General features: G+C 39.2%; 1 protein-coding gene across 1 annotated transcript in view; it reads left to right on the top strand.

Annotated features, from left to right (window-relative positions):
- The window catches only part of cntnap2a (contactin associated protein 2a), a 316,263-nt gene that overhangs the window by 164,738 nt on the left and 123,763 nt on the right, over window positions 1–27,762 (top strand). The window contains exons 4-9 of the mRNA XM_084340352.1: window positions 1,339–1,486; window positions 11,103–11,155; window positions 11,293–11,443; window positions 12,528–12,712; window positions 15,464–15,607; window positions 16,924–17,185. Coding sequence (XP_084196478.1) covers window positions 1,339–1,486; window positions 11,103–11,155; window positions 11,293–11,443; window positions 12,528–12,712; window positions 15,464–15,607; window positions 16,924–17,185 — 943 coding nt within the window. The remainder of the gene's footprint in view (window positions 1–1,338; window positions 1,487–11,102; window positions 11,156–11,292; window positions 11,444–12,527; window positions 12,713–15,463; window positions 15,608–16,923; window positions 17,186–27,762) is intronic.

Genomic DNA, 27,762 nt, shown 5'->3' with positions numbered 1-27,762 from the left:
CATACATTGCCCTGCCCACTTCATGTCTTATCTAAAATAACACATGGTTGTCCAGTGTCTTGCTCCCATTGAGTTACCTGCTAGGCTTTAAGTGATGGTTCTCCCCAATGGTTCATGCCGACTGTTCTGTGCAAATGTGTGTAGAAGAAAAGCAGGGGGGACAGTGATGGTGGTGTGTTTGTTTGCTGCTGAGACAAGGGAAGAGCACAGAAGTGAAACTAGTTCAGGGAGTGTGGAGAGGTGGATTAGTGGGTGGTTAGAGGTTCTCCCCATTATGTGCCAGGGGAAGTGAAGGAAGAGATAGGGAGCAGGAGAAGCAGAGGAGAGGATTTTAAAGAAGGGGTCAAGTTGAACACCGCATCATTCTTAGGTTTTCTTCTACTGTATGGTATGAAACAGATGTTATGTCTTTAAAAATACCCACAGTACATTTATACATCCAGCTGCCCCTCTGTAACAGGATGCCATTGCTTTACCAAAAATAGATCAGTGGATCTTGTCAAAGCAATGCAGAAATGAAGGCAGTCATAATCACATCAAAACAAGAATGAAACCCATTGACGTAAGCCCACGCTCTCAGAGTGGTCACACTACATGTTGTTCTCTTAGAGGACCAGTGCAATTACATTTCTCAAGAACAGACAACATTTCCAAATATAGCCTGGTGTCCTCAAATTCATACCACTTCATTGTTTCTGCCTTTTTGTTGTTAGCTGACATTGTTGAATTGCTCCAGTGCTGTTTCTGCAGACACATAGTCAAACTTTGTTTTTTTAAGCTGCATGTGAGTAGAGTGCATTGTGCACCGTTGTGTATGTGCATGGTTAAGTAAATAAATCAACAGACTTTGGACAAATTTGCAGAGAAATATTGTGTTCTCACTTGCTTTGCACTTATTGTTTGTAGACGACATAATGTTTGCTGAGGCTGAGCTTACAGATAATGCATTTTCTGAGTGTGTAACACAGTGTTAGTATGACAAGGAACTGTAAACTTCATCACTTACAAGCCTACATTAATCTTCTGGGACCCAGAAATCAGCCTAAATGGGAAATCATGTGAGCAGGGAGCGTCTTCAAGTTGAGTACAATATGTGATTTCCTCTTAAAGTGCCCTGCAGTCAGATTGTCTTATGGCGGGCATATTAGATGTGTCGGCCCATAATTATTTTGTATGTTTTGTGAGTGAGCACCTTCAGGGCAGGATGTGGTGAGTGGAACAAATGCTCTTGCTCCTAGTCCCAAAGCTGCTTGTTTGACTGCAGGCTCGTGTCTTTGATGTATTTAATTTCATTGTGTGTTTGTGTGTGTGCACTTGTGTGTGTGTCTGTGTTCTCAGGCATTCTCTGGGAACTCCAACTCGGAGAGTGCAGTCCGCCATGAGCTGCAGCAGGGAATCGTGGCGCGCTTCCTTAGGCTCGTCCCACTGGACTGGAGTGAGGAAGGACGGATTGGTCTTCGCATAGAAGTCTATGGCTGCTCCTACTGTGAGTGGCGACAAACACACCCAGTCTTAAGCGCTCATCCATTTTTTCTCTTCCACATCCTCTTGTTTTATATTAGACATCTTTTGTATTTCATACATTCTCACACCTTTAACAACCTTAATCCTCATGCTAGGACTGGGCAATATATTGATTTTATTTTGTTATCGTTATATAAGACTATATGTTGTCATAGATTTAGGATATAGTGATGTCATTTTCTCAACTTTTGAGACTGTTCTAACACTTGTCTTAGCCCACTTAGTGATTATATCGACATTACTGATGATTATTTATCAACATCTCATCGTGTTAATGTTTTGTGAAAGTACCAATAGTTGTCCCTACAATACTGATATACTGATTCAAGCTTGACCAATACATCAATCTGTTTCAGTGTATATGTGTATGAAACTTTTTTAAAGAACAAAACGCAGAAGAAAATGCTTGTGGTAGCTAATCATTAAAAAATTCCCAGGTAAATTTACTGTCTCAGTTCGCTGATGTCCTTTTAGACATTTAAGTTTATTGTTAAACTGTAAAACATCCCGCGTCCATTAGAGTATTTATGAATATATTCTGTGTACATCAAAATACCGGCCGATATGCTGATATCCAATTGTTTTACTCCCTATTAGCGGTATCAGCATCGGTGGCCGACAATCTGCTGTTGGTTGGGCTCTGATATCAGTGTGTCAAAACATTGTGATATTTGATTTTGTCACTCAGTCCGAGCGTTTGTCTAAAAATATCAAGATATATGTTGCGTGTCGTGATGTCGCCAAAAACTATTGCAATATTATTTTAAGCCCATATCACCCAGCCCCATAGTTTCACATTATCAAACACTCACACAAGTATTGATACTTGACTATTTCCAACAATGTTTGTAATCATGGATCTGTTGGGAGAGCCTAATGATAATTTGTCAGCTCCAATCAAGTCACAATGGGTTGTCATCGTCATGACCAAACCCAGAGTGGACACACACACGCACACATACACACAACGTGCAGAAATATGCAGGGCACAGTTACAGATTGACGGACACGTACAGATGCACACAGACTTACACACTGTCTTTCGCTTTCTAACAAATGTATCACCCAGGGAACTGACTCTTGCAGCCTCTTTGCTCTCATCCTATTAAAGGCTGCCAAATTGATTTTGATAACAATTTTCAATTAAGGTTCTGCATAAATTACTGTTAGAAGTGACACACGTACATCTTTCATTCCAGAGATGCGATTACACTGTGTGTGTCAGTGTGTGTGAATAGAAGGGTATGTATTGCATTCCAGTCAGCCTTCACCCCCTTTGATTATATTTCCCTTGTTTCATTTCCTTCCCATGTTAAAAGAAAAGCAAGTCAGTGATGATAAGGACGACAAGATGTGGTACAAACATGGAGAGACGCACACATGAATGCACAAACAATAAAGCAAATAACTCAAGCCCACACTAAGTTTATACTCATCAACTGTCCCCTCAAACAAAACCACAACTGCACTGACAAACAACTTTGAGTAGGAAATAATTCTGATTGCTTTTGTGCTTGAATAGTGTTGACTTGTTGCTGTTGCTATATTTTGACTATAAATAGCTTCTACCTCTTTATTGTCTTAACAGTGTCAAATTAATGTGGCATTTTATTTTAAGACACTTAAATAGTGTCTTGCAGGTTCACAATCATATATCTAATATTATTATTTGCTTTTCTGTGAGACAATAAAGAAGGTAGAAAAGATATGCAGATTTCCAAAAACTTCAGTATAACAATATAATCCTTATTAGGCTCGGTCCTATGAAAAATATACAGAGAAATAAATGTAGGAACGATAATACAATATTGCTCCTGGCTGTCAAGCACCAGCAACTACTGTATGTGAGTTGTAAACTCACAGCAACACCGTCTATACCAGCAAAGGATTTTCAGAAAAGGTTACAAGCTGACTTTGACAACAGAAATAGTTGGCAAATTGGGTTTGATCCATGTTCTTTAACGCCGTCAGTCAGTCTGTTTGTCACTAGCTTCCTAATGTTAAAGCAAGTACACTTAGACTGGGGAGACAAGACTGACTAAAGCTTAGATTTATGTCGATTTTATTTGATCTATTTATTCTGCAGCTTCTCCACCAACTTGTCAGAAGTCTTCAAACAGTGCAGCAGGTATTACAAATGTTCCTGCAGCAGGTCTGTTGAAATTCAGTATCTGCTGGCTGCCATTCGATGCATACTGTAGGATATTTGTGCATTAAAAATGTCATCTCTTTAGGTTACAATTACCTTTCCTGTCCATGCATTTTTCACATGATGCAAAAGCAGTTTCATCTCTTTGAATGATACACTACCCAGTTACAGCTGTCAAGGAGCGAAACAAGGTAAAAACTTGATTTTCAAAGAGGCCCATTTGCTTTCAGAATACGTAATTTTCTCTCTATCTAAAATTCCCCTTCAGCCAGCGCTATCCTACATAATGAGAGATGCAGTACAACAGAGAATTTGCTCTCCAAAATCCCCCAACAGTAGAATTAGACTGAGGTTTAGCAAAATCCGGGCAGGAAAAGATAATGAGTTTCACTTTATCCTGCCTGTAAAAAAAAAAAAAGAAAAGAAAAAACAGCTACTGCTGACGTTATGTGAACCAGGACCTGCTACGGTGGAGCCCCATAGTGGGTCAGTAGGAGAACACTGTGATTATGGTTAAATCCCAGATGTGTTTCAGGTGTTTGAAATAAATCATGATAAAATAGATCGTGTGGCCTCTTTCTAGTTTTGCTTTCTTACAATAAAATAAGGTTGTTATTTAAGGTAAATTACAGGTAATAACACATTTATTGCAAGATTTTGCGCTGTTTGCTCCTATAACATGTCTCCTTTCAAAATACATTCACTCAAGTACTGTATTTTAGGTAAATTTCCACTTTATAGAACTTTATACTTATATTTCACTACATCTCAGAGGCAATTATTGTATTATTCTCTGCAACATTTGTCTGACAGCTTTAGTTACTAGTAACTTTTTATTTTTCATGCTGTTCCTGTCCAGTGAAAACCAAGTGTCTGATAAATAGATTTGAATGGGAACATGTGTGATAACCAGAAATATTACCTGAAATATCTACAGCAGTGAAATGCAGCATAAAGATTAATGCAGTAGTAATATTAATCCAAAAACATCATTGTAAAAAACTGATGGGGACCATTCTTTCACCTTGTTGTAGCTAATATTGCTAACTCTAGCTAGCTAAAGCTAATGTCGCTAATGCTAGCTAGATGGTAAATAGACTTGCGTGTCTATGAGAGGTGTAGAAAAATCTCGTTTATAAGATGCATCGCAATGTGGACATGGAAGATTCTGTATCGATAGAGCATAGTCGAGAGTCTGCCACTGATGTTGATTGTCCGGCCTCAGCTGGACAATAAAGTTACATCCCGGCGTAGCTCCCATCGATGGACATTAGGGTACTGTTACTTATGTAGGAGGTATGTCAGGGGAGGCAGAGATCATCTGCGAGTGATTATAAAAATTGCATATTCTTTTGAACGGACCTCTCGGGGCACAGGTCGGATTTTTATGACCTTGCTGGGAAGCATGAACTGGATGAGACCCACACTGAGCGTGACTTCTGCACAACAATTACTAATCACGTCAGCCATTTTCACCTGAAGCTAACGTTAGCAGCCATAAATAATGACTGTTACAGCAAGCCCTGCTAATTAGCCAAGGTCTGAGGAGGCACTGTCAACTCCGTTCAACTCTGAGAGAGGTGTGTGCAGCAGAGTCAATAAATGCCTTATCTTAAAGCTGCCATGTGAAAACAATATTATTGTAGATAAAACAATACAACAAATGTGTAAGGCACTGCTGATGGAGAAATGTTTTTGTTTTACGTTTTTGTGATGTTTATGTATTGAAAGGATGCAGCTTTTATTTTGTAGGCTGCTGTAGTCTGATTATTGGAAGGACTTTCTGAATAAGAGGGGAATTTAAATGAAAGTAAGTTTAAATAATGCAGTAATATAGATCATTGAGGATGCCATACACTGAGATGCATCAAGAATTGTTTTGCATTCGCATCGTGAGACCAGTGAAGATTCACACCTCTAATGTCTAATGTCAAGGTGCTTTACAACACTTGTCACATTCAGTCATTCACTCACACATTCACACACTGATGGCAGAGGCTGCTATGCAGGGTGCCGACCTGCACATCAGGAGCAATTTGGGGTTCAGTATCTTGCTCAAGGATACTTTGACGTGGAGCCAGGGACCTTCCGATTACTGGACAACCCACTCTACCTCCTTCTTACATAGAAATAGACAAAACAATCATTTTGGACCTGACAAACGTTTTAAAAGTATTGATTCACAATGATAACAATGTTTTTAAGGAAAAGAGATTCTTTCTACAAGCTCTGTGGATGTATTAATTGCAGTAATGATTTGTCTACATACAAATGTCTACATACACATGTATCATGTGTATCAAAAATAAATGTTTAGGTGTTCATTTCACTCCAGATTTCTGTTCTCGATTTATGCAAAAGCAGGATAATTAATTTTGTATTACCTCATTTGCATATTTAAACATCACATTTCAGAAAACGTATTATGCATAAAAAAAATTGTCTTTATGTAAATAATCAACTGGGGAAATTTTGTGTTAATATCTATTAGTTCATTTTTACCCTGTTAGCTGTAGGGTCTCCACTTAAATAGATTTCGGGCCCTGATATCCTGTCATTCAACAGACAGACAGACCATTTGTTAGACAGTGATTGAGGTAAACTACAATATTATCAAACAACATATCTATTTTCATGCCAAATAAGTACAACGCGTTTCTGTATTTCTGACAGATATGAATGTTGTCCACCACGCCCTTGAGAACTAGGTGAACACATGCTTACAGCTCAAATATCAGAGATGACACAGAGACACTTACACACACACCTATGCATTTACACACACACACACTCCCCGTGGTCGGATGCGTCATCTCTCAGAGTTGTCTGTCAGCTGTGCTTTGAAGCCCGCAGCGCTCTCTCATGATTACGCTGTCACTGCTCCTTTCTTCAGCATTCAATCAGAAAATGAGAACTCATACATTTGTCTGTTCATCTACACATCCTTCACTCCCAGACTCTCTGGTTCTCTTGGAATCAACTTCTTCCAAATGTTTCCCTGCTTTCCCCGTCCAAAGATGAAAGAGAAGAGAAGTACAATGTTGGGCAATGAGAAAGAACAGAGGATGAAAGAAGAAAGCACAAAAGAGAAGTAGTGGGAGGAGAAGGAGGCAGATAAATATAGATGTTATGTTCCAGGCATAATCACCAAATATGTTGGTTGTAGATGATAATTCTGGGTTTTGAAAATGTATGATAATTAAATGCAATACCATATTATGACTCATCTAGGACTGTGCAATGAAAGGCTGTGTGTGTGTATGTGTCTGCGCCAGAGCTAGAGGCTATAAAGGAGTCGTGATCCACCGTGCTGTGGAATTTACATGCTCATTTCCATTTTGATTAACACAGGATCAACAGAAAATCAATTATTTCATAGATGAATCAGGAAATAGTACAGCCAGTGTACGAGCAAAGGGGGGATTCAGACAGAAACAGAGTACAAATGTAATTTTCTATACAAACAAAATCATCCTCATATGAGTAGAATTTCAAAAGAATGCAAGCATATCACATCTGACTTCAACCTGTGAACTGTTTATGCTAGTAATACTCTAAATCAGTTGTCAGCATAATGTATCTCCATCATCAGCTGTACAGTCTAAGCAATGTACTTATACAGTTTATTTTATAGATTGCATCTATTTTTAGCAATTACATACAGTACATAGTGGCCAAAACCGTGAAATAACCTTATCACGTTATGCACTGGGACCCAAAAAGACAACATTAAATGTTAAAAGAAATTATACGGTTACATTTCTTTTTGTGTCACAACCCTTGCTGTCACAATTTGATTCACTGGGGTCCAATGATATTTGGATAGTCGAGAAAACCTGCACAATAAAATCATTTTGGCCCCAATCAAGTTGTGGAAGTAAACCAGAAGTTTCTAATGCACACACTCTATGGGCCCCACTAGAAAGTCATCCTAGCCTTTCTTGCCTTCAGTTCAGGAATGACTTTTTAAAATGCAAAATTATGAAGTTATCAGTTATCTTCTTGGTATCGGCCATGAGAAGCAGGTAATTATCGGTTGTCGGCATCGGCTGAAAAAAAATCAATATCATGTATCCCTGAAACAAACAGTTAAAAGAGCATCATTTTAGAAATGTATTGATTATTATTGACATTTCTATATAATCTTGTCTATCAAATATATAAACATTGATAACAATTATACTAGAGCATAAAGTATCTTACATATCATTAATCTGGCTGTCTTACCAGCCAGTCGAACAGTGTTCATACAGAAATACCAATTATATAAAAAGCATGCAAATCCTTCAGTCTAGGTAGGTCAAACAGCCAGTGACCTGCTTTTGTGCTCACAGCCAACTTATTTGCTGTAAGCCCAGTTGACACATGTTGCCATGGATACAGTTTAACATCATAACCACTGCTAGCCACTTAAGTGCACCTTCGATTTGCCGGCAGCCTGATGCAGGTGGCATCTCTGTGGTGTTGCTTTACAATGGCTGATTAGCAAAAATAATGAGCAGGACACTGCAGATATGTGTGTACATAGTCCGACTAATGTTAGCCAGTTCAGTGCATCTCTCTCATGGCCTGTCAGGGGGTACAGAGACCTGCATGGTTCCATTATTAACACAGAAGTAAAGTACTGCTGTATTATCAGAGTTCTATGTTTTTTTTCTGTTGTGTGTCACCTCTTTGGGCCTTGACTACACACAAACACACAGACACACGCACACACCTAGATTGATCAAGCGTTCGGTCAGCTTTGGTCAATCATGCCTTTCTCTGCCATTATTCTCCCACTGTGCAGACTTTCATTCCCCTTGCTGTCACACAACAGGTTGTGACAAGTTTGTTATATGGATAAGAAAAGGAAAAAAATGAGGCTTTCATATGCCCTGTTGTTTTTTGTTGTAAAGCTTAAGATCAGGCAATTATCCAAAGTGACACATTTAGAAGGCAGAGTTAGTCTGAAGGACAACATGTGCAGTAACTATTATACTTGTTTTTTGTTATTATACGTGGAGAATATATATACATGAGTATTCGTTAGTAATGTTTTGACTTCAATCTTTATGTTCTTTATGATTTCAAGTGTTTGATTAGTAGCTCTAACCACTACATACACAAACACCATTACAGTATGTGCGGGTAAGCGATACACTAAGAGCAGCTTCTTATTTTCAGACCCTGATAAATCAACCCAGTATAATATATTTGAAGAATATATCAGCTGTTAAATGCAGCTGTCTATATTGAACCTCCACATTGAACTCAATCGCTTCACATCTCTGGTGGAAATCCACCATCTGGGTCAGGGTCCGGAATGGCGCAGTCTCTGGGGTCAGGGTCTGAAAACCTCGGCCATCTTGTGTGCAAGCCATCCCAGCTGCCCTGGCCAGACCCCAAGTAGTCATCCCCTGTTTCTGCAGCGCAGTGGGTCAACCTCTCCCCCTCTTTCTATCTCATTCTCTGCATCTCAAAGTGGTCTGCATGTGGTGGAAAAGTTCTCCATCCTACATAAAGCCTCCCTGCTGACATCAAGCGCTCAGCTGAGCTGGCAATCCTTTTCTGAGTAGCACACCTCCATCTGCAATATTTCATAAAACAATTGGAAAACTGTCAACTACCACCACTGTTTCCACCATAAACGTGACAGGAGAAGATGATGAGAGTGGCACAGAGTGAGAGCTGGAGAAAGAGAGAGAATAAAGTGATGAAAGGAAGAAGGGGAAACTAAAGAGGGAAGCAGAAAGAAAAGTAGAGAAGAGAGGGTAGTCATGGAGAAAGATGAAAGTGGAAAGCGGTAGCGAGAACTAGTGCAAGAACAAAAGTGAAGGGAAAAAGAGATGGAAAGATGTATTTCTACCCAGTGAGAGGCAGCATGGGATCATTTGGGAAGCACTGAAGCTGGAACTAAGGAAACAGATGTCATTTTAGTCCAAGCCAGCTCCGCAGGTGTTTATCATGAAAGGACAGGCCTGGCAACGTTGTGTGTGTGTGTGTTTGGGTTTTTATGTAAGTGAGAAAGCAATACAGCATGAAAGACTGAGGGACAGCGTGACCGTGCATGAGTGTGTGTGCATATAAGATGATCCGATCTTTCCTAAGTTATGTTATCCCATCATCTGTACGCTCTTTGCTACCTTATCCAACCAATTACACAACAGAGACACACACACACACAATTTCCACTCACAACTTGAACTGTTGGGGCGATTGGGGCTTCAAGCACTGCACTTTATTTCTCTTCTCAAGATCTGAAAACCTCCTTTCAGTCAAATTTTTTTAACATGTAAGTCTTTTTTTTACATTCAGATATCTTATTTGGAGTTAATTGTATTATATATTTCCTGCTGCTTGTTAACTCAAGATATGAAGTTCATCTGTAACTTCAGCGGTATGATGTGGTAGGATGATGTGAGTTGTATTGTATGTCAAGCACCTGTTAATTTGTGGGAATATATGGAGCTTTTTATACCTGTAGATAAGAAGGCTTTTATCGGCCCACAGGTTTTTTCAGTTCCGGCCAAGTAGACCTCTGCTCAGGTTGAAGCTGGGCAGAGTTTTTGGCTCAGCCCAACAGCTAATCAGCCTGAATAATAAGAGAATACACCTGGTAGGCGTCTAATGTCACATCTTGCTCTTCCATGTTTTTCTTTGTTTCATACACATGCACACATTTATATTCATTAAGCATCTTTTCATTCACCCCATTCGATTTTACAAAGTCACCATATGGGGATAATATATTGTAATTGTATTATCATTAATAATATTTTATTTATATCATCATTTATTTTCCACAGAATTACATAGGTCTTCCTTGTATATATGAAAATGAAATGCATTTACTGCGAGCAAGTGTCACTGCTCACTAAGTGTTGTACACAGCAGTAGTGTTTTACACCTGTATCTAGTTTGCATGTATAATGGAAATATTAGAGAAATTATTCAGCCTTTTTCACAGCAGACGTTTTGACTTGTCAAAGTAGGAAAAGCACAGATGTTACTGCATTAACGAGGGCTCAGCTCTCTTCAATTATCCCAGTGTGCCAAGTGAAGGTGGGCCAGCATGTACATGATCAGAACCCAAACAAAAGCAGCTAAAGGGATGTCAGCAATCATTCATTTTTATCACTTACCCCTGTGCTTTTCATAGTGTGTGTCCAATAGGCCTTTTCAAAAAGACATTTTGACATTGTAATCATTTGAAACGATAAAATATTCTATTGCAGCAGTAGTAACCTAATAAGGTGACATTTATAATGCACAAAAATCTACATAACTAATATATGGAACTACAAAATTTACAGAGATTTTGATACAGAAGCCGTATAGAAGAGTGTCGGCATTAGTATGCTCTTTGTCAGCTAGGGACCCAGGTCAATTCCCTATGTGCTACCGCAGTTTACCTGTATTGTTTCTATCTGTTTATGTCTTTTTGTAGGGGCGGGCGTGATCAACTTTGATGGACAGGGTGTGATCTCATATCGTTTTAAGGTACGGGATTTACTTCCTTGACATTCCTTTGTTATTTTGACCAAACCCTCTTAACAAAAGTGCTCCGTCCATCATTATGGTACAATATATACATATATTATGAGCAGACATTCTTGTTCTTGTTCACTTTTGCACAGGTGAAGAAGATGAAGATCATTAAGGATGTGATTGCCCTGAGGTTCAAGACGTCAGAGAGCGAGGGTGTGATTCTTCATGGGGAGGGCCAACAGGGAGACTATATCACCCTGGAGCTTAGCAAGGCAAAGCTTCTGCTACAGATAAACCTGGGTAAGCAACACGTGTATGCCATTTATTTAGACGATGTAATGCAAAGCAAATATTCTCTTTGTGCTGACCTTTCCTGCCACAGTGACTTTGATGTAGCTGTCTTGATACTGTAAAAATTCCACTGAAGACATGTTATATAGATTTAAACTTTTGAGAAGAAAAAACACATTATAACTCAAAGTACAGCTTGAGCTGTCTTTAAATATTGGGAGTGAATTACCCAACTGACATGTCTAAGGCAAAGATATGTCAGGTCCAGGTCTGATTCTTGGATTTAAAGGTACTCAGTCTTATGCATATAGCTGCACTACACTTGTGTTTGCAGCTCCTTGACAGACCAAAAGAATAATACCATCATTATGGGCTTGACAATAATCCTGAACTTCTGTATTCATAATTTATACCACGTCTGTCAAGATAACATTATTTTTGGAGCAAAGACAAAGTGTCTGGGCACAGCTTTTTACCCTGTACACTGTAAACAAAAGCCACAACAATCCATAAGCATCAGGAGCATCACTCACTGTCAACCAGCTGTGTTCCTGACAGAACTGGTGTAACCTTTAAGTGTGCCTTACTTACAGAAGCAGCGTGTGCAGTGATGCAAGGAAGTGTCTTGACTTTTATGACAAACTTTGGGTTGTTAGGTGTGTTAGTGTTGCAAACGATACATAGAACTGTATTCTAATGAGGATTAATTAATTTGCGAACATGTGAAACTAATACACAATGTGTAAATGTGTAAAACAAACTTAGGAAACACGTGGATAAGGTAGAGTCATTTCCCTTTTGTTAAGCAATGAAATGATAAGTGGCTGTTTTGGCAAATGTCTCCCAGAGTTTAATACATTTCTGAATAATACATGTTTTGTTCATTAGTCTTTATTAAGCTCCCAGGATTTTGAAACCGCTTTATTATTTCAAGGGTTGCTCTTGAGCTTTAAGAGTAAAAGCATATTCAACTGTCGTTCATACACATTTTACCCGACTTAATTTATTTTAGGCTTGCCAAAAAATGGTCTTCATGTACAGTGTCCAATGTCTGTGTTTTGTACCTTAAATTATTTTGATATGTTAATTACAGGCAGTAATCAGTATGGCTCTATCCTGGGTCATACCTCCGTGACCACCGGCAGCCTCTTGGATGACAGTCACTGGCACTCGGTGGTGATCGAGCGCTACCGTCGTAATGTCAACTTCACTTTGGACAGACACACTCAGCACTTCAGGACAAACGGAGAGTTTGACCATCTCGATTTGGACTACGAGGTGAGAGATGATGTATACTGAATATACAGACAGAACACAGTAGTCTGCCCTTTGAAATAATGTAAGAATGAATCTGCTCCTGAACATAATAACATACTGTACATACATGTCCAATCACAGACACAAGAGGATAATGAGGAAATACATGTACAATTCCATGTACAGTACAGCTGTTCAAAGCATGTTTGCTACTTAAACATGCACTTCATCTCTTCCTTTATAAGACATCTCAGCCTGACATCATGTAAATAACAAAGCCTTTGGATGCCAAATGATTAAACAGCTGCCACTGGTGAGTTAAATTATGAAAAAAGAACTGGTAGACCATGAATGAAGTGAATAACTAAAATGTCAACTCATTTATTCAGCTCCCTAAGCTTTGCCTGAGTAATACTTGTATATGTGTGCCAGTCCAGAGCAGCTGCCTATTATACATGTGATTGACTACTGAATAAAGAACAAATATATTCATTTTAGTTTAACTGATGAATATTTACTTTCTCAATCAACTACAGTTGTTAATTGTAAAAGCACAGCATCTGTTAATTAGCCTGCTGATTTAACTGGTAGTCACAATGTGCATTCTCATTAAACTTTTGATGAGTAAATGTTTAAGTCAAGTTAGTTAAGCACTATAAATGCGCAAAGCCAGAGGTAGTGCAAACATGGTCCTTTTCCAAGTTCCCTCAGCCGGTAGTCTGTTTGGTAATTTCTTGGCTCCAAACAAACTTGTTTATGCCAAGGTGCATGGGTGGCACAGCTGAGGCTGTGTTTTTGCTCATTAGGTGATTCAATCCAATTTAATGGCTAATTTTGACATGAAATTCTGCCTGTTTGGACCTGTTTTGGACCATGATGTGTACTGGTGAACTTGGGTTATCTGCATGTAACTAGCTTGCAGGCCTTATTTCATCAATGTTTGAGAAGTTGTGCATTTGTATTTTGGAGCTTGAACTTGGTGAATGTTAGTCCTCACACAGAAAACTGAGTGAGAATTCTGGTTTAGGACCCTTAAGCAGTCCCGGTGTTGAAAACAGAATACTGTTTCTGGTAATGTGAGCAGTTCTCAGACCAAATCTGAACCCTCCCAAACTGCTGGGAGTCTCAACAGTGCTGTCTGATCATTTCAGACTGTCTCACCTTTACTTATTTATATTTTTTCTTTATCATGCTGTTTTCTTTCTTCAGCTTCTTGTTATCTCAGTGTTTCTACCTGTCTTTAGGCACTTCACTGATTTTGCAGCTGCATTTTAAGCAACTAGAGTGCAGTACTCATCACAGGTGGTAGCTTGGCGTCTGCTATCTGAACAGTGCATTGATACCACACAGGAAACTGGATATTGGTTTTACTCTGTGCTATAATGCTAATCCATTAAACTCACGTAATTAATGCCAGTCAGTAATGGAATGCAAAGAGTTCAGCTAATAATACTTAAAACAGGAAATTGATCTTGGAATGCATAATGGGTATGAAATGCCCTCACTTGTGTGTAATGTGAGCGTGTGCATGAATGTGCAGCTGTGCACGGTGTATGCATGTGTTTGTGTGTGTATATTGATATGTTCGTGTGTGAGCATCTAACCTTTATCAGGCGTTGCTGATATGGCTGATCTGTTCCAGTGTTAAGTAGGATGCTGAGAAATGGGGCAGGTCAAACCACAGTCCAATTAAACTGAGGCTGGCGAATTAAGGGATCTTTAGGGAAATCTGTAAGACACAGTCAGCCAGGAGGTTTGTGTGTGTGTGTGTGTGTGTGTGTGTGTGTGTGTGTGTGTCTCCGCGGTGAACCCTGAATGGATCCCGGCAGTGTTACTGCTTGACTGAGTTTTTCTACAGAAAGCAAATTGTGACCAGCTTTTACTCAACGTGTACCACTGTACTCCAGCTAGACTACGCACTCCATCTTGATTGTGTGCACGCGCGTGCGTGCGTGTGTGTGCGCGTCTGTACGTTTTCTGCTCCAATTTGAACCTGCAGACTAAATATCCGGGTGCATTTGTGTCTACCCTTGGCAGTAATTACTAGGACTACTGGAGCGTCACCATGGACAGATACAAAGACACACACACAGATAGACACATAACTGGTAATTGCACACCCCCCTCCATCATCTTGGCTTCCCTCAGAGCCCACAGCTATGTCTGAAGGAGCAGTAAAAGCTCATGTACAACTGTAGAAAAATATGAAACACAGTTTACGTTTTCATCAGCCATATGTCCTTTAGCGCTTCCCACCAGATGCCTGTTTATTAGCCTCCATCTCCTTGTCTCAGTTCTCCTGTCATGGCATCTATTCCCCACAAAACACTGGCTTCTCCCTGTTAATACTGTCTCATACCACTCCTATGATCACACTATATGAATACATGTAATGTATATGTCAATAGTATACTTATATCAAGGTTGCTTAAAAAATGTGAAAGACTTGTTATTTTCACCCTAATGCAGACCAAATACCTTGGGATTCAGTTGTTGGTTGACAGTAATTGTCCTATTTACAAATTCGGATGACTGACTGTGGATCATCCGTCTTTGCATTCATTAACTGGACTACACTAAGGGTGGTACTTAGTTTTATGTCATCACATTTTCCAAAAATGTTAAGTGTGCATGTAGAATTTATCAAACTGCCCTCATATTCTTATCTTGTTGTCATCATAATTAGTGGGTTTTTTTTTTCCTGTTACATTTATGTTGCTTTTTGTGATGTAAAGTAACTGTTTCTACCTCTTTTCCCTCTGTTTTCTCTAGTTGAGCTTTGGGGGGATGCCATACAGTGGGAAGCCAGTGGGAGGAGGCAGGAAGAACTTTAAAGGCTGCATGGAAAGTATCAACTACAACGGAGACAACATTACAGACCTGGCTCGACGAAAGAAGCTCGACACCTCCAGCTTTGTAAGCAAAATGTGCATGCATGCTCAGACACTCTTGTGTGTATGTATGTACATACGTACGTGTGTGTGTATATACACATATGTGTATATATAGATACTGTAGATAGATAGATAGATAGATAGATAGATAGATAGATAGATAGATAGATAGATAGATAGATAGATAGATATAGATATATACAAATAACACTTCATTTTCAAACATAGAAATCTAAAGAGCCTGAAAGAGCATGCTTATAAAGGCAGCTGAATACCGAACATGCTCATTATTGTCACACTAACTCTTTATCTGACCTGAGTGAGAGGGCAAATAATCCACCGCACCAAAATAATTTAACAGATTCATAATTAATCAGATACAGCTGACCCATCAGTGGCCTCTCTGTGTGTTTGCCTCCTGTCCTTGTACTCCCTCTTGATATCATGGCTGCCATTTCACTACAACCTACAAAAAAAGGAATTTCACTGTGGGACAATTTAAACCTATCTCTCGCAGAATAAAAAATGTATTGAATGACTTGCTTCTCCTCATCAAATGCATGGCTTTCTGGAAGACTGCTGGATGCACATTAGGTGCTTTGCCATCCTCAAAATGAGTTACTGAAAAGCCTTTGATAGACTTAGAGTCTCAGAGCGCTCGTATCTCCCCATCTCCTGCTATACATCAACAGTGGACAACCAGTGTATCTTCTTCGATCTCTGTTAAACTGATTGAACAAATGAAGGCACTAATCAGGTTCATTAAAGCAGCACCTCTAATTCTCTCTGATGACTCGCACAGCCATTCATTTCTAATCAAAACAGACCTGCTCTCAAATATCAGAAACACACACTCAAGCAGAGGCAATCAGGAATCATCTTTAGTTGGTAAGGCAGCTCAGCATTGAGTGTTGATGATTTGATTAACAGCACAAGGTTGGAGAAGCTCAATGGTAATTAGTGCCTAAATTCTACAATAGTGTTTGTTTTCCTCCAGCAGACAAACATCATCCAGGTTCAGGCCTGGTTTCAAAGACAGGGCGAGCCAAACACAGACATTTTTGTAATGTGTACAAGCAACCTCAGTCTTTGAGGCTAGCTTCAGTCAGGAACATCTGAAGGTAAACATGCAGAAGCTCGATTCAAAGCAACAAAAGCCTGGTGAATAAATACATGATTATCTAAAGTGTTGGGGCATTTCAAATATTCAAACAACTTCACATACAAGCCTGCATTCAAAGGATTAGCTTTGCTTTTGACTTGTCGCTTTGAAGGCCGATTGATAACTTCCTATCATCTCTTTCTGGTATTTCTCTCTCTGAATCTCTGTCTTGACAGCGTAACCTGTCCTTCTCCTGTGTCGAGACCCACACCTTCCCAGTCTTTTTCAACGCCACCAGCTTCCTGCAGCTGCCGGGCCGCGCCAATCACCACACAATATCAGTGAGCTTCCAGTTTCGAACGTGGAACCCGGACGGGCTCCTCCTCTTCAGTAATCTCGATGATGGCACACTGGAGATTTCCCTTGAGGAGAGCAAGGTCATAGTTCACATAAATGTGACGAGGGCGAGCAGCAACAACCGGGTAGACCTATCGTCAGGTGAGTTTAACTGTGAAGCTGTTTCATTTAATATTACATTTATCTTCAGGGATAGGATTTAGCCAAGAGACAGTAAGAGAGACAGTACGATCTAATATCTACTTTGGAAAACTCTACAAACAATCGGGCAAATAAAAATGTGGAATTCTTTACAAAACACAGGGCGACGCAATGTGTCAAAAATATATTGTTATCCTATGAGACAAATTTTTTTTGTACTGGATTTCACTCTCTGTTTAATTCATTACTCCTCCTTTACACAATATATATATTTTTCATCTAAGGCTCTTTTGTGATACAGACTAGCAACATGAACGTTCAATCTTTTTTGTATTTAGCTTATATTTTGATAGATTTCCACAATGCTGTCCTGACTTTTTAAAGCACAGAAACTACATTATGATGTCAGAGGAATATCAATTGAGATATTCCTCTTGGTTTGGGTTAGATCTCACCTCCTCACAGACTGTGGCTTGACATGGCCTCGATTTATGTGGTCGTGAGCCCGGCAACATTAATAAGCAGTCCAATGGCAGAGGATGCTTTCCAACTAATGAGACACATTGAAGCTGTTTTGAAGCTGTAGCTAGGGGATCCTACTTTTCTGCTTCCTGTGACATAAATAGTACCAACCCAAGTAAACACATCAACAACTCTAAGTAAAAATCATTATCATGACTGGTTAATTAAAGCATGTTTAACTGGAGCATGAGTGCTGCCCTATTGCAAGGACACACAACTTTGATATTTTAGTTTAACTGCTATACACATTCATCACTACAAGTAAAAATAATATTGCAATGAAACTTTATTTTCAACAGGTCTGTCTTCTCCCTCTCTCTTTGCATTCCTCCAATCTTACCCTCCTCTTCCTCCCTTACTCCTATTTCCTGCCTCTCCTTCTTTCTCTCTCCCCTCTTTCCCTTTCCTTAGACACACTCATTTATTCTGTCCACTGCTGCTTTAATAGGCCATTATGCCCAGGGGTAGGGATTATTACAGAGTTACCCTCTAGGCTAATTGGGCTTGAGCCTGCGATTACATCAGTATTACTATAATGCAGACACACAAACACAGACCCGCACACTCAAACACAAGCTCCCTACTTTGATTCTGTTATTAGTATCTCTAAGAAAGAAAGCCACACTGGCTTCTGGCTTCAATAACACAGTGGGAGCTCAGTAGACTTGTAATGAAATGCTTAGTCCCTCTTAATGGCAAATATACTGGGGAGAGACGTGTCGATGCGCACACACTTAGAAGAAGAGGGAAAAAAAGAGGTTCTCATGGAGACTGCACAATCTATTTTTCTCTTCCCAGTGGGGATAGTTTGTTTATGACGCTGTTTAGCGACGGCTTATTCAGACATATAATCAGGCATCTGCTGGAATGTAAAACCATACAGACTCTCTCCACTGATGGTTTCATTTTCGTATTATACCCATTTAACATTTCAACCATAAATATATGTCTGACATACATTATTAGCATAAAGTAAATCACAGGAAATGGTATGACACTAGTGTAAGTTATTTTTAATAGGAGATACAGTATCAGATATCAGTCTTCAGAGAAACTCTTTAAGAAAGCTCATGATTAGGTGTATGGTTGTGCTGCAACACTCATCACATGCACAACCTGTTATTTACAGTAGTGCAAATGTGATGTGAAAACTGATAAGCGATAAGTGTTTGAGCAGTTTCCCACCTACCATGACACCTTGTCTAAGTATAACCTATTTAAGCTTAAGATGGATACATTGAGGCAGTGTTTTTCAATCTTGGTCCGGGCTTGTTTGCGCGAAGTCCGTGAGCCTTGAGGGCTGTCCAAACTCACATTTCATTCAGTCCACAAGGGCCCTCAAGTGGACTTTCTGCAGACTTCCAGGCGGTCCGCTTGGACTGCAGACTTCACCAGACTTCACCAGACGGATTTAATCACCCACAATAAATTGCAATACAGACGTGACATTGTAAAACTTATTGTGAATGTGTAAAACAATTACATTATTATAACATTACTAGAATCGTGTAGGCTTGAAATAATATTCAACCACATCATAACACAGAAATATTTAGAAGTATAGACTGTAGAGCTGGCAGGGCACTAGGACCAGGATTGAAATACACTGCATTAAGGACAGAACCATAAATATCTTTACAAAGATCTTCACCCTCAATGCCGATGGCTGTACTGCTGCTGTCCACAGGAGCCACCAGAATCAACAAAAAATGAAATTAAGATTGATTCCGCTAAGAATGAGCACCATTTTCATCGTCTCTATTGGAGTCAGAGCGATGGGTACAGTAGATGTCGCTACGTCTGCTACTGGACACTCACACAAAACAATCTCCATATGCATACAAACCTTTTTCAAAATGTGTGTGTGTGCCCGTGGATATTCAGTCTTGTATATGTGACTGAGATCGAAAACTTTCCCTGAGGCTGTTTGTGACCTGCAGGAACATGCTCCTCTGTCCTTTGAGAAAACCTCTGTCATTTCATCCACTTCCTCCTCTCAAGCAGAGAGACAGAGGATGAAACTAAAGGGAAGATGAGGCCTTTGAGAGAACACTCTAGATTAGACTGCGGGTGTCCCCTTCACAGTGTGTGTATCTGTGCGTGTGTGCGGTAATAGAGAGTACTTAGTTGTGATTCCTGCAGGGACTCTGATCTAATTTTCCCATCACTTTCCTTTTACTTACTCATTAACTCTCCAACTCTCCTCTCTTTTGCTCTCATCACTCATTTGTTAGAATTAGAGTATACAACAGCTTTGCTTCAACTGGCCTGGAAAATGTTGCCTTGATAGCAGTTCAGCAGGACCAAAGCATGTTTTGATGTGCCCGAATACAAATCAAGCCCCTATTTTCCAAATTACCTACCATGAAATGATCTGATAAAGCAAAGCCAGTGGAAAAAAAAGGCTCCTTTTATACCTGATACAAATAACTGGTGAGTGTTGGTATTTGCTTTTGACCATGTGTGTTGAAGATGCTATCCTCTGATCGCCCCTCTTGATTAATTATCAAATTATTGGGCGCAAGCATTGTTTCCATGGAAACGATGTTCACTGTCTCCAGTGCTTTTACAGTGCAGAGAAATCTCATCTACTAAAAGGGTCCTCATGCAACAAAGTGAGGAAATATGTTTTTGTGCTCCTGTTTGCTTGTCACAGAAGACAAAAGATGTAAGTACTAATAATTAATCTTGAATAGATTGTGTTACTATAGCTTCAAGAATACATAGAAATATGATTTAGCTCTCTGCACCTCCTCGTACACTCTTTGACAGTGACAAGTAGAAAGAAGGCAAGATAATTGTAAAGAGAACTGAGGAATGACATGATGCAAATTTAGAAGTGCTTGTTCAAAGAAGACAATATTGTGCCTCTTTGTCACTCCTAGACATTGTTCTGCTGTCATCATTCAGTCCTGTAGCGAAACAGCATTAACATGTTAAACATTTCATTGCTTTTTGATTTCATGTCAATACTAAGTCTCTTGCGTCATTTGCATATTATTATCACTAATAATCTTTGTATTCTAAATGTCTTTTGTTTCAGTTTTTTAAAACATGTCTATATGTATATCTGCTTTGCTCTCTTGCTCACCATCCTTTTTGCACTTAATGATTCTTTCCTTCATTATTTCTAGAAATCAGCGTATTTAATACCACCAGTACCATGTGTCATACCACAGATCACTCTCAGTGGCAAGGCTGATTGCAAAATGGGACAAAGCCACAGGCAGTATAAACAGTTTGATTCAGCCACCTCTAAAGCAGAAATATTTTACTATGTTGAAAACTGTGTGTGTGTTCTTGCATGCATGTGTTCACACCCATCAACTCAGCCAGGAGTAATAACATCAGTTCCTTTGAGATGCAGATACACCATCAGTCTCTCACACACACACACAAGGTTACTTGCACAGTCCGAATAGGAAGCATAAGGCATTACAATAATGGAAAGGCCTGAGGCACGGATTTGAGGGGGAAAAACATACTTCAGCCACCCTGATTATAATGTTATATTGTTTCATTCCCCCAGAGTGTGTGTGTGTGTGTGTGTGTGTGTGTGTGTGTGTGTGTGTGTGTGTGTGTGCGTGTGTGCGTGTGTGCGTGTGCATGCGTGTGTGTAGCCCTGTGCCTATGTGCATTTGTGTTTGTGTGTATCTTGTGTCTGTGTGCGTAGGCAAGGCTTAATATGTTGTATTTCCAGGCTTTGTGTGGCTGGCATTTTGCCATTCGTGAAGACGTGCAAAGCTCTTCAAACTACCTCGAAGGACCGAATATTTAGGAGAGGAGGAGATGGGGGAGGATAAATTCATGAATGCCAGAGGGCCCCATAAATTTATGGCAGACACAATTCAGTTATACTGTACATACAGGATCAATATGTAATAGACACAGGTGGGCAGGAGAGGACAGGAAAGAAATGTGAGTAGAAAGGAGGAGCAGTAACAATGAGAGAGGACGGGAGGAAGCAGAATGATAATGTTTCACAATATTTTTTGCACTGTGTGATAATCCAAGCATGTTCTACAGGGAGATGAAACTGAGGAAAAACAAGCCATAGTATATGTCTTCCCCATGTGTAATGTGATAACATGATAATTGTTGTATATTACTTTCTGAAATCAATGTAATCATCATCTACCTCTGAGAATTTGATTAGTATTCACCTGGCTACCTCCTATCTACTATAATAGCTCCCACCTCTATTTTCCATTTTACCAGGGGGATTCTTCTTTAAAAGGACCCATGTAACTGTTTCATGATGTATTTAGTAGTTTATGAAGTGGTGAACATCTCACTTGCTTTGGTTAAGACCCTGTAAAACATATCTTTGTCTCATACTCTTGGTTTTACAGCACTTTTTGAGTACGGATTAGATAGTTAACAAACTGCAGTAAAGTATTTGTCTTTTTTTCCACTAAAATACTATAGTATGACTAATAAGAGTTGTTATTTTTCTGATGTTTTCATTCCAAGTCCACCTCTGTGAGTTTTTGTGCAGTTCTCAATCTGTTTTTCTCAATCAGTTTAAAATCCCTGCAACAAGAACGGACTATTTTTCTTTTATAAGATTTTCCGCTTCTTTCTCACCTTTGCCCTTTTTTACTTGTTTACATTGACATGCCATCCTAAGTTATTATTTCTTGCTACATTTTGTTTCCAAAAAATATTGTATTATTTATTTATGTTAGCTTTGTCTAGCTCTCCCTCGCTCTCAAAATTGCATCAGTCTGATGCTCCTGTCTGTTACACATCATTGATCCATCGTGGTATGCAGTATATACTGCAGCTGAAATCAATAGAAATACAATACCTGCACACTTACACACAGACAGATAAATCGTCATGAATCTGGGGTGTTGGCTTTCAGGGTCTAGACATTCTAACTTTATGATGCCACGGTTCCTCTCTGAGCCCCAACACTGTATTCTGGATGAATCTCATGCAATTTCCTAATTGTCAACAACTTCATATTAGAAAATACTGTACAGTATCAGTAATAAATGTCTATAAATGAATGGAAAGTTATTTTCCATTTTATTATCCCGGTCCAGGAAATGGCTTTTATTTGCCGACTCAGACTGACAAAAATGGTGATGATAATTAAAACAATAATAGTGACAAAATGCAGTAATCTTACTGATGCAAACTACTTACTGAAAATAAAGTTTTGTCTGCTGCTTAATTTGAATGATGACAATCATAATGAAAGCCATCTGTTTACCACAGGTATACTGAGCACAGCTTAGCACAAACTTGTGACTTTGTATGCATCGAGCTACTTAAACCTGCTACTGCATAAATTGAGTCACTCAATGAAAAATGTTAAATGCAAAGCACATCCTCCCACTGTGACAGAGATTTAAAGTGAAGAAAACACCATGTACAGCCAGCTCTATCATTAGATGTAACATAGTATTTGCCTGGTTTCTCAGTCTACACATCAGCCACTTTGTCTTTCTGGCACTGAAGTTGAGTCTTGGTGACAGTCAGCTCCACCCTCTGTTCTATCCCTATGTTTCTTCACTCCTCCAGCTCAGCCCAGATGTCAGAGTTGGTGTTGCTGGCTGGCCCACTTGTCTGTTTGTGGATTGACTCAAACATTTTATGCTTTACCAGACTTTCTTTGACACTTCTACTTTCTACCAGAACTCATTCTGACACAACGGCAGGAGTGAAAGTGACTCGGTAATGGAAAACGTCTGATGCTCTCAAAAAAGGATCCAAACTATTGACTATTGGCGCCCCAGCAGCTACTGTTGGTGTTGCCATCAAATCTGTTTAACTTAAACTACATTCAAGCAGTTTATCTACAAGGTCAGGCACTGTTACAGTTACTGTGATAAACTGTCATACTCTGGACTCTGCTGCGTGAAGTATGCCATGTGTTGATGTCATATCTGGTGTTATCGTGGTCGCAGGTGCAAAAAACACCTTGTTTGAGTGTACACATGTACTGAAATGTATGTGTGCTATTGCATGTGTTTGCAGGACAGATATTTAATAGGCTGTTTTTTTTAAACCCCCCCTTAAAGTTTTTAAACCTCTTAAAAACTTAGCTTACGATGTAAAACAGTTTTAAACAGTAAAAAACATTTTTCCACCTGGTCCTAAAAGCATGCAAACACTGTATATATGAAATTCTTATGCATGGCAGTTTTACATAGTCCAAGTGAGCTGATCATAAGATTATGAGTTCTGAAGTCTGAGAAAATTACATTTAGAAAACCATCAATAAGTGAAGTTGAATGTCGTGATATCATTGTGAACCATATCTTTTAGCGTTATTAATCTTCCAAACACTTCTCATTCATTTTATCTTTAATAAACCTGTGAGTCTGTCTTGTCTTACTGCATTGACTAGCACACAGCTTGTAAGGAAAAATCATTTCCACCCATTTCTTCATGCAGTGGTATTGTGCTGCATAATGTCAGATTTGTTCAGTTTAGGACCCAAACAGAGAGCTGAAGTCACACCCCATCTGGTCCCATGGCACCAGAAAAAATGTGTATATTAGGGAATGGAGAGAGACAAAAAATGTATTGCCAACAGTCGTGTTAGTGATGTTGTCTCATTGAACGCTCACCAGAACCCATAATTTAAACATTGTAGAGCTGGTCCTGTCTCACAAAACTGACAAATACAGGAAGAGTATAACAAAACATGACACATTAGAATAAAGCCTACAACAGGAAACAACTAAACTAAAGCCCAAACCATGACATATAACTCCTTTCTCTTGTTTTGCTTTTTTTTTGTGTGTGTGTTTTGTTTATTATTATTATTTGTTATGTATTTGTTTAGAATGTTATCACTAATGTCAATATCTGTGAAAAATGCAAGGGGTATCGCTCAAAAATGCACACATAAATATGCTGTCAGTTGCTGTGTCCTAAACATTGAGGATAATTCAATACACAGCCATGTAAATGCAGAGTAATGCTTGATTTCAATTTAATTGTTTTAGAGAATTGCAATTGAAACATATTTTATTCAAACAACCTAAAGTAATTAGGTTATTTGGATTAAGGTCATAGACTGTATATAGCAAAAAAATAATAAGCCAAATAACCCATAAAATTAAACATTAGCATGCACAACTGCTCAGTGTTAAATACAGAAGATGCTGCAGTTGTAAGCTTGTTAATTCAAGTTTATATCATTTTCTAGCAAACTACAGTCTTTACCTCTGAAGTTTCTGTACTGCATAAATTGAGCAACAAACCTTGGGAGAAAAAATATCTCCTTTCTGAGACCAGAAGCCATTTATGTGGCCACTTGAAACCACCTGAATAGCATCTTGGTGACCATGCACAGAAGTGTATTTAATCAGTGGTTATAGCATATAGGAGCCTTATTTCTTCTATATATATACATTTCATGATCAAAGTAACCAAGGACAATATTCACAAGGTATGAATTAGATGTAGCATAATAGACTGCTGGACTGGAGAACTCAGCAATATCTTATTTAAGATAATGAAAGTCAGAGAGGGAACAGCAGGAAACCACTGAAGGTGTTGAAGTAGCTATGATCGTCATAAACGCTGCAGGTTTCATGGTGGCGCATGTAGACAACACTTCCTTTTTCCAGCTGTAAAATCAATGCATTTGCAATCCAAGTATGACTATTGGTCACTTCAGAATTATACAAAATTCTCAGAATATCATGATATAAATTTACTACCATCCATTGTCCGCTCTTGTTGTTGAAAGCACTGAATCTGAAATAGTAGATTCCTTTGACAGGTGCTGTGAAGATATCTGCAACAGTAGACAATCAGAGAGGTCAGCTTTGTCTGTCTCAGACAATTTTACAGTGTGTGTGTGGTAATGCATACATGTACCTGTGACGGGGTTGCAAGCCAAGCCTATATTTGTGAAGACTTTACTGTAGATGAGTGGAGTTGCAATATTGAATGGTCCAGATTTTCCTGGGGTTGTCAAACCAGTAGAGAGAGCTGGCTTGGGAGTGTCTATAAACACAGAATGAAAGCATTTAATGAAGAGAATCAGAGCCAAAAGATTAGAGAGACAAACATGTTGTGCCAAATTATGGTAAGATATTTAATAAAAGATAAAAGAGAATGGAAACATTGAGGGAAAGACATAGAGGCCAGCTCTATTTTTAGAATGTATTGTAAAGTATATATTCCTGGTCTCTTATCAGAATACCTGCAATTGTCCTTTCTATCTCATCCACTCTGTTCTTTGTGAGCTGAAGTTCAGTCCTAGAAATATCCAGCTCATCCCTGAGAGCTGTCACTTCCTTCCTCTGCTCCTGCACCACCTCATCCCTGGTTGTCACTCTGGGAAGCCAGGGCTGCCAGTTCTGCTGCTTGCACTAGAAACATAAAGCCAGTCATTTCTCAACTGCACTTTCGAGATTTTCCAGCATCACAAAGTCTGTGATTTTGGTAATTGCATACCAGAAATGAGCCTCTCAGCCTCTTCCACATTTTTCTTCAGGTGCTGCTGTTCAGTCTTAGTCGATCCCAGTTCTGCTGTAATTGCTGTCACCCTGTTTTCAGTGGCTGTCAGTCTGGAGCTCATCACTGAAATATCATCGAGGCTGACGTTTTTTTTAAGTAAGGCTGTCTAAAGAAGCATTTCCACAAGATCTCTCATATGAGTACATGTCTGGTGTGTTATTGTTTATTGCTGCTGATATGAAACAGTATTCATCTTACATCCAGTCTACGGAAACCCTTTTTGTTGACTCCTCTGCTCTCAAAGTGTTGGGTATTGTAGTTCTTTTATTTAAAGTTTTCACAATCTCAAATGTGCATGATGATTTTAAACATTTAAACACATATTCATGTCTAATTATGTTTTGAGCTCACTTTTCATTTATGTTAATCCTCAAAAGTAATGATTAGATTAACTTATTTGGGTTTAGTCTTATCTAGAGCTAAATCAATTTGGTGATGTGGTTTCATCGATCGATAGAAACTAAATCTGCAACAATTTTTCAAATCATTTAAGAATTTTTAAAGCAAACGCAGAGCAAACTGACCAGTCAGCCTTTCACTTTGTAATTGGGCCCCTGCGCTTGAATGACAACTCTAAAGTAAGCCATCGAACAGTTTTATCTGGTCAAATCTGAAAAATTCTCTCTTTTCACCTTCATTATCTATGCTGTTTTTTATCTGTGGCAGACAGCCAGCATGGCGTGATTTGAGCCTGTGTGTTTGACATGTGTGATAGAAAAAAAAGAGAGAGAGAGAGAGAGAGTGTGCAACATACCGCATATTTGCTTTTGTCTGCGCTTCAGAGTGAAGATTCAACACTGCTATCACTGATAAGCTCATCATTCAAAGCTATTGCAGGTGATGTAAAACAGATGAGGGGACACGAGGTTACACAGTATCTATTTTCCATTACACTCAAGAGGTTATAGAGAGGGATGGGATGGAGCAGAGTGTTTGATAGTGATTACATCACACCAATATACAGTCAGAAATGTGATTATCAGCGAGGGGAGCACATCAAGGTCATTTTCTACCAGAACTGAATTTTCTGTTGTCATTCAGACAAAGCAGGCGCTATTTTTCTGTCGATATTACTTTTCAGTTCATGGCTTTTCAAGTACAACAAAAAAGCTGTCAGCTGTGTCATTGTTTTTTACTCTGACAGAGTCAAAATATGCATAATCACATTCATGATTGTACTGTGTGTGTGTGTTGCATGTGTGTTTGTGCATATTTAACCAGCACTTCACTGAACAAGGCCACAGTGGTCACCCCCTCAGCAGGTGGCCATCTTGGCTCTTAATTTCTTTAGTCACTGCTATGTTGACGCACACACATACGCATACATGTGGTCACCCTGGTGATGGAGATTAATTAGTGCAGACCCCATACTGACATCAAAGCCTAGGTCTCCAAGTACGTTCAGGGAAGAAATAAACTATGCAAAAGCGTGCCTCGTAGAAAACACACGGGAACTGTCACACAAAACAGATGCACTAACAAAAGCTTGTGCACTCAATGTATTGACACATACAACAGTATGCTGAGGTACATGTGTTATTTGTGGACTTGCGATCCTTGAGTTG

Source organism: Pagrus pagrus, assembly GCF_965226575.1.
Source record: "Pagrus pagrus genome assembly, chromosome: 20".
In the NCBI taxonomy this organism is placed as follows: Eukaryota; Metazoa; Chordata; class Actinopteri; order Spariformes; family Sparidae; genus Pagrus; species Pagrus pagrus.
This window is presented reverse-complemented; position numbering and strand designations above follow the sequence as displayed.